Source organism: Pteropus alecto, unplaced genomic scaffold, assembly GCF_000325575.1.
Source record: "Pteropus alecto unplaced genomic scaffold, ASM32557v1 scaffold86, whole genome shotgun sequence".
NCBI classification, from domain to species: domain Eukaryota; kingdom Metazoa; phylum Chordata; class Mammalia; order Chiroptera; family Pteropodidae; genus Pteropus; species Pteropus alecto.
The window spans coordinates 9,831,073-9,841,343 of record NW_006442109.1 but is presented as its reverse complement, the minus strand read 5'-3'; the positions used below and the strand labels follow the sequence as shown (position 1 = coordinate 9,841,343).

Below are 10,271 nucleotides of genomic sequence, written 5' to 3'. Positions count from 1 at the left end.
GTGTGTGTGTGTGTGTGTGTATGCGTGCACGCGCGCGTGCAGAAATGGAAGGAATGAGGGAGGGTAAACTTCTAACGGGTACAAGGTTTCTTTTTAGAGTGATGAAAATGTTCTAAAATTGATTATAGTGATAGTTGCAGAACTCTGACTATAACCAGTGAATTGTACAATTTAACTGGATGAACTGTATGCTATATGAATTATATATTAATAAAGCTGTTACTAAAAAAAGGACCTAGGGTAATTTAGAATTGTTTTTACATAGTCTCAGTCAGTATTTCTAGTTTATCTTTGGCTCAAACAAAGGTAAAGAAAACTCTGGTCACTGTGGGGTGAGAGTGATGAAATAACCTGTAATTCTTACAAAATTAATGTCAAAGATGGCAGCTGGTCTCCCTTAGGTATGTGCTACAAAATAACTTGGTTATATTTTAATTGTGTCTCTGCTAGGAAAATTACACAGTTAATTAAATTTCAAGAAATAATACTTTAGAAAAAACAAACTTCATAATTTCTCTGATCTTTTAAGGTGATGAAATATATTGTTCTATCCTATGGTATAATATTTATAAAGTTTGAAGTTAAATTTAAAATGAATTGCATTTGAGTGTTCTTCAGAGGATATTTAAAACTAAAAATAATTGCTTTCATAATCTACATGTATACATTTATGTAATGATAAGTACTTGATAATAACAAATGGATGTACAAAATACCAAACACAACTGTAAAAGTTTTTCTTACTTTGGAACTTTAACCTAAATACTAAGAAAAAAGAATTTAGATAAGAAACAGTTAAATAAATAAGTATTTCCATAAAAATTTGAAATTTTACTTAGGAAAGAGAGAAAATATTTGAATGTTACTTTAGCTCACACTAGATTTAGAGAAACTAACAAAAATGAATTTTTACTTGCCTTAACGGAAGAGGTGAAGAAACAGGCTGACTGAGAATCAGATTATCATGCGGTGATAACTGGAAGAAGATTTAATATAAAGTATTTGAAATACAAAGATGAACTTTAAAACATCACTTTCTGATGAAAACATATAGACTAATAATGATGTCCATTAAGTTTCAATATATCTATTCATTGGTATAGAAACTGTTACATCACTTAAGATCCTAAAAATATGTCTTGACCACTGACCTAGTCTGACTACTAACTCTTCTTATTCTGAATCCTGGATCTTTTCTTCTGTTCAATGTTTCCCTGATGCCATTTTAACAAATCTGTATTGAAAGACTAAATTATTCATCTAATATCATAAACCCAGAGTTAACAAACCAATGGCCTCCACGACAAATCCACAGGCCACCATTTTTATAAATAAAGTTTTACTGGAACACAGCCATGCGCATTCTTTTACATATTATCTATAGCTGCTTTTGTGCAATAACAGAAGGGCTGAGTAGTTTCAAAAGAGATAGGATAGCCTGTAAAGATTAAAATATTTAGTTTGGTCCTCAACAGAAAAAATTTGCCAACTTCTGCTATAAAACAAATCTTTAACTTAGTGTGTTATATATATTCTGGCATTAAATACCAAGAAGTAAGACAGAGATGATAAGTAATATGCAAACTGATTATAAAGCTTATTAAAATAATATTTTTCTAGACATTTATCTGTATCAATATAATAATGCAATTATTTTTATCCATATTTTTGAATTTATGCAGGGTTCCACACATTTGTGAATATCTGCCAAATGATCTCTAATTCTGAATGATAACCCATTAAGGGCTGTGATAAATACAGTAAGGCACATATAGTGATGATACATGAAAATACTGTCTATATAAATCACGTCCTAAACGATTACATAAGCAGAAACTTACACATCAAGAGTACAAATAAAAATATAAATGTAAGCAAAAGAGGAAAGAGGAAAGATACAGTCAATTGGGAAAAGAGATGAGGAAAATAATTTATATTCATTTTAAACTTCCCCTGTCAAAAAGATATGAGCATTCCTTCCTGTGATATATGAAAACACACAATTTTTCCTTCTATCTATTCTAATCATTTAATTTAGGGAATAAATGCCAAAGGTACAAACTTTCAAATATTTAGAACAAATTTAGGAAAAGAAGTTCCTTTTTGTGTGTTCAAAATGCCTACTGCTATCCACTTCCATAACTCTGCAACCCTTTATTTAAGGGTTGTCTGTCTGAAAGGCAGTTAAAACAATAAGGGCCCACGTGTGCTCCTTGCTGAGCAGCTCCAAGTCCCACACTGGTGGCAGCCTTTTCTGGCATGGCCTCTTGAGGCAACTTTAAGCACTGCATGGGTGGCAGCCATCTGTGGATTGCTTGCTGACTCTTACCAGGTAGCCCCCAGAGGGGCACCAGCTGGGGCTAAACTTGGCCTGCACCTGTACTCCTTTCAGGACTGTGCCACTGAGCCCCACAAAGCCATGCTACTAAAAACGGGAGACTTAGGAGCTTTACTTAGTATACAGAAACAGACACAAAAAGGCAGCCAAAATGGAGAGACATGAAATAACAGAACAGAGCTCCAGAAAAATATCTAAACAAAGTGGAGTCAAGCAATCTAATACTCGCAGAGTTCAAAACACTGGTTATAAGGATGCTCAATGAACTTAGGGGAAGAGTAGATGAACTCAGTGAGAACTTTAACAGATAAAAAACATAAAAGTGGAAATGTAAATTATAATAGAGAACCAGTCAGAAATGAAGAATATCTGAGATGACGAGCACATGAGAAGGAATCAACAGAGTGGATGAAGAGGATGATCGAATCACCGATATAGAGGGTGGGGTAGCACAGAACACCCAATCAGAACAGTAACAAGAAAAAGAATCCAAAAAATGAAGATAATTTAAGGAGACTATGGGAACAACATTAAGTGTAACAACATTCACATAATAGGAGTACTAGACAGAGAAGAGAGAGCAAGAAGTTGAAAATCTATTTGAAGAAATGATGGAAAACTTCCCTAACCTGGTGAAGGAAATAGACATACAACCCCAGGAAGCTCAGAGAGTCCCCAAAATATGAACCCAAAGAGGCCCACACCAAGACATGTCATAATTAAAATGCCAAAGGTTAGATACAAAGAGAGAATCTTAAAAAGCAGCAAGAGAAAAGCAGTTAGTTACCCATAAGGGAGCTCCCATAAGAGTGGATTTCTCAAAAGAAACTTTGCAGGAAAGAAAGGCTTGGCACAAAATATTCAAAGTAATAAAGACCCAGGATCTACAACCAAGAATTACTTTATCCAGAAAAGCTATCATTTAGAGTTGAAGGACAGATAAAGAGCGTCCTAGACAAGAAAAAACTAAAGGAGTTCATCACCACCAAGCCAGTATTACAGGAAATGTTGGAGAGACTTCTTTAAGAAGAAATAATATGTATCAACAATATGAATAAAGAATGGCTATAACTACATATCTATCAACAAGTTCTTCAAATGAAAAATAATTAAGTGCTCCAATCAAAAGATAGGGTGGCTGAATGGATAAGAAAACAAGACCCTTTCATATGCTGCCTACAGAGACTCACTTCAGATTAATAGACACACAGAGACTAAAAGTAAAGGGATGGAAAAAGATACTGTTATGATGGACCTAGAGGGTATTGTGCTGAATGGAGTAAGTCAGAGAATGATAAACACCATATGATTTTACATACATGTGGAATCTAAAGAACAAAAATAAACAACAACAACAACAAATAGAAACAAGTTCATAGATACAGAGAATATTTTGAGGGTCACCAGATAGGAGGGAGGTTGTGGGGCAGTCACTGAAAAAAGGGGAAAGGGATTAAGAAGTACAAATAAGCAGTTACAAAACAGTCATGGAGATACAAAGCATAGCGTAAGAACTATAGTTAATAATACTGTCATAAATATGTATGGGGGCAAAGGGGTACTAGATTTATTGAGGTGATTATTTTGTGAGTTATGTAGATCTCTAATCACTATGCTCTACACCTGAAACTAATATAATATTGCATCCCAACTATAATTGAAAAATTAAAAAATTTAAGAAAAAGGTAAAAAGAAAAAACGAAAAATAAGGGCCCAAATTCCAAAATGAAATAGCATCTGGTTCTCTTTTGATCTAATTTGATTTCCCCTCCATTTAAAATTATTCTTATGTTATATTTTGACAGAGCCAATACTCATTCAACAGGGCACTTATAACAAGAAAAATCTTACCTGAACTAAAATCCGTGGTCTCTGAGGAGATGGAAAAGGAACTTTATGCATAAAATGAGAAATATGCCTTAAAAACAAACAAACAAAAAGCCAATTGATTCCAAAGTGAGTACCATATGCTACAAAGGTTAACATGTCACAAGTCTAAGTCAAAAGCTCTCTGTGTTCCTATAAAATCAAAATCCCTGATACTATGAAAACAAGTGAACCACCAACCAAAAATCATGTCTCATTAAAGTTGCTTCTACTAAAATCCAATAACTTTTCATATTAATAGTTGTCCACATGCAACAGCATTTATGTTATCAATGTCTCAGAAGCCATTTTAACCTTTACCTCTCCCTAAGTAGATAATATAAAACATATCAGAGATGTGGACATTACCAAAGCAGCTAATTCTTGCATTTGTAATATACTTTTTAGTCAACTGCTCATATTTTAAAAGTGAAACACTAGAGTGCTCCAGAAAAATGAGAGTTTAATTGTTTCTAAAAGATGACTATACAGACACACCTCCTTTTACTGTGTTTTGCTTTATTGCACTTTTTTTACAAGCAGAAGGCAAGACTCTCTACCAGCAAAAGATTATGACTTGCTTTATTGGAATACTTGCTTATTACAGTGATCTAGAATGGAACCTGCAGTATCTCTGAGGTATGTCTATTAACATTTTGAGGTTAACAATTGGATTACTGATTTTATGGGGTTTTTTCCTCAGAAGAAAATGGATAAAAAGTTAGATTGATGGGTTTTATTTTGAACACTGTAGAAAAGAAAAAAAGGCAACCGTAGTGAAAAATCCCCCACCTTTTTAGGAATAAGTTATTTTGTTTCTGCATTATTTTTCTTTTAAACAATATTTCAAAATCATTTTGGTTTCAGAACTGAGATATATTCAACTAGATAGAGAACATTAAATTTATAAAATTTACAAACATGTTTTGACTGCTTGCTATGTATAAATTAACTGAATTATAAAAAGGCAGATACTACCAGTTTCTACCATGAAGGTACTCATAAGCTAAGGAAAAAAGATAAGGGGAATGAGTTCCAAAGGACACACATTTGCTGGAATTATCTGAAGTAAAACAGCAGAAAACTACTTTTATAATAATACTAGGACATCTTTTGCCTTTTTCACTGTGTTGATATCTGCACTGCTGTTGTAAAAGCATTGTAGATAAAACTTCTGGCATCTTATTATGAATCAAGGTAGTGGCACAAAACTGTATTAGTAGTTGTATTGTTTCACTTAAGAATGTCTTTGATGAAACAGTAAATATTATTAATTTTATTAAATTTTGACCTTGCAGTGTACATTTAAAAAAATAATCTGTGTAATGAAAGGGGAAGTATGTATAAAGCACTTCTGCTGTACATAGAAGTATGATGGTTGTCTTGAGAAAAAGCACTTGTGCAACTGAGTTATAAATTAGCTGTTGCATTTTTCCCCACGGAATGCTATTTTTCCTTGAAAGAACAAATTAAGGTTATCCAATGTTGGGTATTCAGCAGATATTTTGTATATAAAATAAATGAAGTGAGCCTACTGTTTCAAGAAAAATAACTCAGAGTACTTGTTGCCAATAATTAAATACAAGCTTTCAAGTGAAAATTATAATTTTTGCCACCATAAACTTTACAACTCCTCAATACTCAAAAAATTTTCTGATGAGACTGGTGGTGATATTAACCAATGGGATTTTTTAAATGTTGATAGTGAAATTTACTATATTAACTCAGGAAACAAGTATTTTCCAAATAACCAATGTACAATGCTACAAATCATGCATGTGTAAAAGTTGCACTCAAAGAATGAGATAGACCAAAAGATTTTAATGTAACAGAGAAAGGAAATGAATCACTAAAGTTTTAGATTCCATATTGCAAATAACCTATTATCTTTGCAGGGCACTTGGTCCAGTCCAAAATGGCTCTGGAGACACTTGGTCCATGCTAAAAGGTCCTTGATATTTGTCTTATGAAAAACATCCATGAGCATATTTGGTCCAACCAAATTGTCTATGATGTCTGGTTCTCTCAAAAATGTCTAAGCTTAGAATATATCTCTAGGTTCAGATGGCCTGTAACATTTATTTATGCTTTTTGTTTACAGGATTAATACATAAACAATACTATGTGTTATTGGTCCAATAATTGTGTTGTGGCTGTATTGACAATAATAACCCTTCTTGCCTCAGTAGCCTAGCTGGTAATGGCACATGGGGTTAGGTAGATGGTCAGGGGGATCAAGTATTTCCATGGATGTTTTGGATAGGCCAAATATCAAGGACCCTTTGGCATGCACCAAATGTCTCCGTGAATGTTTTGGACAGGACAAAATATCTGCTAATTCCTATACTAAACTCCATTTGTCAAGGTTGGGTGCAGTGTCCAAAAAAAAAATCCACAATATTCTGAAAAGGTCTATTCAAATATCATCCCTTTTCCACCTACATATTCACGTGAGGCCTAGTATTTTTCATAAAACTCAACCAAACATCATATGGCAACAGATTAAATAAAGAAGCATCTATGAGAACCTACCTGTTTTCAATTAAGCTAAACATTAGAGATTTGCAAAAATGTAAAACAATGTAACCCTTCTCATTAATTTATTTTGTTTTGGAAAACAATTATTTTTCAAAAAAGATATTATATTAACATGTAATGGGCTTGTTATTTTTAAAAATTAATAAATAATTCACAAGTTCCAATTTTAATTTCTATTATAGTAAATACTGACAGATACAACACATAAAAAAAGCTCTTTGCAGTCCTTGTTTTTCAAAAGAATAAAGGGGTCCTGAGACCACAAAATTTGAGAACTGCTGTGTTAGAATACTGAGATGTGAGTAGAAAAGCACAAGGAAAAATTAAATTACAATCCTGTACACCAAATGTTCTTATGATAATTCTATCACTTTCTAACTGCCATTAGAGATGGAGAATTCTGCCTAAGAATATGAAAGAGATTAAGTGATAGATGGTATAAAATAAACAATAGTCAGACAATGGAGATATTTAGATCTCATTTGCATCAGATCTTACTGTATGAAACATTCAGTTTTAGTAATCTTAAATCACTAAAATTTTAAAATGAATAAAGAATGAACTTATCTAATTTTTCCTTTAAGTTCATGATATCTATAAATTGTAAGAAATATTTTTAAAGGTTCATAATGAACCCAAATATATGTAAAATAAGAATTACAAACCAGTAAAAAAATTCCAATTAGGATTTCCAAACTTCGTAAGAGCATCAAAAAATAAAACACTTATTTTCTTAGTGATGAAATTATTTAAAATAACATGACTGTAAAAGTATAATAGAGAAATACTCCTGACTGAAACAATCAAACTTTTTTTCAAATAATTCTTGACAAATTTAGTTTCCATATAAAATTTACTAAATTGCCCATACAAATACACTACACACAATGGAAAGATGTGTCTAATTTTGAACCCAAAAGGCTTCTAACTTACTTCTCAATTGGAAGGACATGAGGTCCAGAGATGGAATAACGATACAAAAAAGTCAGAAACTTCCTGAATGCATCAAAAAAAGGCCAATGAGAAAGAAGACAGATGCATTTATTAGTGTGAATTGTTTTCAGACTATCAAACTTCCCATCTGCCGATGATGCTAAACCCAAAAGAAGTCTCTGTTTGTCTGTGAGATTCTCCTCAGGGTATGGTTCATAAAACTGAATAGCAGCACCATAAACCTGGAAAACAAGTAATATGTTTAATAAATACACCTTATATCATTTATTCAAGTCACATCATTAGTTGAATATTTAATGGATGAGCCATTATGAGCCAGGCCATTATAAGCCATTTTATGCTTATGAGTCAGGCAAGGTGCCAGGTACCAGGAACACAGTAGTAAACAGACATCATTCTTTGCTTTCTTGAAGTACATTAAAAAATAGAATTAAATTTTAAAAACTACACAAGTGCTAGTCTCACATCTTCTTATTGAAAAAAAGTGCTTCAATTAAATTGCATGTTTCATAAAGAGTGAAAGCAATTTTATCAATACTCTCTGTAAGAAAATGATTGAAATTAATTATTTAGTAGACAGTGGGATAAAATTTTAGATAAGGAAATACAAATTCCAATTTTAGGCATTTCATTGAATTTCTCTGAACCTCAGTTTTTCAATCTATAAAATGAGGATGTTAGACAAGATTATTTCCAAGGTCTGTTCCAACTGTAATAGTCTGTGATTCTCAACAGCATTGTATATTTAATAACATCTTTTATATTACTTCAAAGCTTTTGTATATCACAGAAAACGAAGCAATGAAGGATCATCGTTTGATGATAAAAAACATCTTTCACCATATTCACAAAAAAAGCATTTATTTGGGTATATAGAACAGAATAAAAATTCTTTTTCGATGTCCCTGGACATAGTTATTTTAACCAAATGGAAGAGATCCATATAATAGATTCTATTTAATCGGTTATTTTCTATTGTTCCTTGAATTATGTAAAACTTAAGAAATAAAAATATACAAAAAATTTGCAGCTGTTATTTGTTAAAACATAGTACCTTTTCAGCTGATGCTCCAGTTAACACAAATGTAGAAAATACAGGGAGAGGGTATTTGCTATTTGGTGGCCAACATTCAATAGTTGCACCCATTGGTAAACAAAATAGGGGAACAGATTCTGGGAGTGAGAATGACTCATAATCTTCTTGAGGATATCTACAAATTAGACCTATAAAAACAACAATAGATATTAGATCATCATCATCTCTTGAATTTAGGTGGTTGTAATTTGAATGATTCTGAAATGCTTTATTATTTAACACATTTGGAATGCCAAAATATTACATAAATGTTCATCAAATAACTGAATGCTTCAGTAGGATGCATATATATTCTAATGCTCCAAAATTATAACTATTTATATTAACTACTTAATATTTATCAAACTTCATCCACAAAGGCTAAGTAAGGAAAACAAGAAAAGATTATCCTAAAGAAACATACATATACACATAATCAAAAATTAAGTTTGTGTCACAAAACCTTAAAGCATATGGATATATTTTCTCTGAAATTTTCAATATGGTTACGTGCATATATTCATTTCATCAGCTCTCAAAAACTTTCCCTCAGGGGTTTTTACACATTAAAAAAGATATCCTACAGGAGCATGTATATTATATACATGACTCCTAGCACAAATACAAGAAAAATACTAATAAATATAAGAGTCACATATTAACAATGTCTTCAGAAGTATATCAACTCAAGCCTGGCTTCTAAATAATTTCAAATTATATGAAGACAGTTTCAAGTGGCCTATGATTTCATGTTAAACAGACTAGTCTAGAAAGTGGTCCAGCAATTTTCTATTGAATGCACATCTTCCAAGCAGAGTTTCATACGGGGTTTTATAGAACTAGAAATAGGAAATAGATTCCCTAACTTTGAACAGTAAAAGTCAAGTGGAAAACCCAACTAGATATAACTTTAAAGATAAAATGATAAACTGAGAATACCAGTGGTTGGTCTGTCACCAATATCTGTGTTATTTTAGACAAATCATATACCTATAAGACTCTGGTTTTCTCACCCATAAAGTGACAGGAACTAGATATACTAACGCCCAAGGCAGTTCTAAAATTCTCTAATTATATGCTAGGCAGCCAGTAGATCCCATGAGGATCTATAGTTAACTGTCCGCTACTCTCTCGGGTCATGAGGCAACAGCATAGGCTTTAAATAAGTACAAAAATACTGATGAAATGTAGATCCTAAAATATCAAAGGTAGAAGTCCAGGAAGGTAATTTTAAAAATATATTATTTAAAAGGCTGAATCTGCTCTCTTGCAAATAAGATCAGTGTGTTTGATAATTTGAGGTTTCTGGCAATTGAAAATTTCAACTATGTACTATAAATCACAAATTAGTTTATATTTTAGATTATTATTATGAAAATAATTACATATGAACTATAGATGAATAAACTTAATATAAATATTAAAGAAACTAATTTAACAGGAAAATATTTTTCCACATTTTCTACTAATATAAAAATTTAAAGAGAACTAACATCTACT

At 32.0% G+C, this 10,271-nt stretch overlaps 1 protein-coding gene across 7 annotated transcripts in view; it reads right to left on the bottom strand.

The window, feature by feature from the left end:
• The window catches only part of DENND4A (DENN domain containing 4A), a 106,220-nt gene that overhangs the window by 53,768 nt on the left and 42,181 nt on the right, over nt 1-10,271 (bottom strand). For all 7 annotated transcript variants that reach the window (XM_015596067.2, XM_015596068.2, XM_025038919.1 and 4 more), the window contains 4 exons: nt 8,751-8,920; nt 7,676-7,917; nt 4,190-4,256; nt 918-976 (listed from right to left, as the gene is read on the bottom strand). In XM_015596067.2, coding sequence (XP_015451553.1) covers nt 918-976; nt 4,190-4,256; nt 7,676-7,917; nt 8,751-8,920 — 538 coding nt within the window. The remainder of the gene's footprint in view (nt 1-917; nt 977-4,189; nt 4,257-7,675; nt 7,918-8,750; nt 8,921-10,271) is intronic.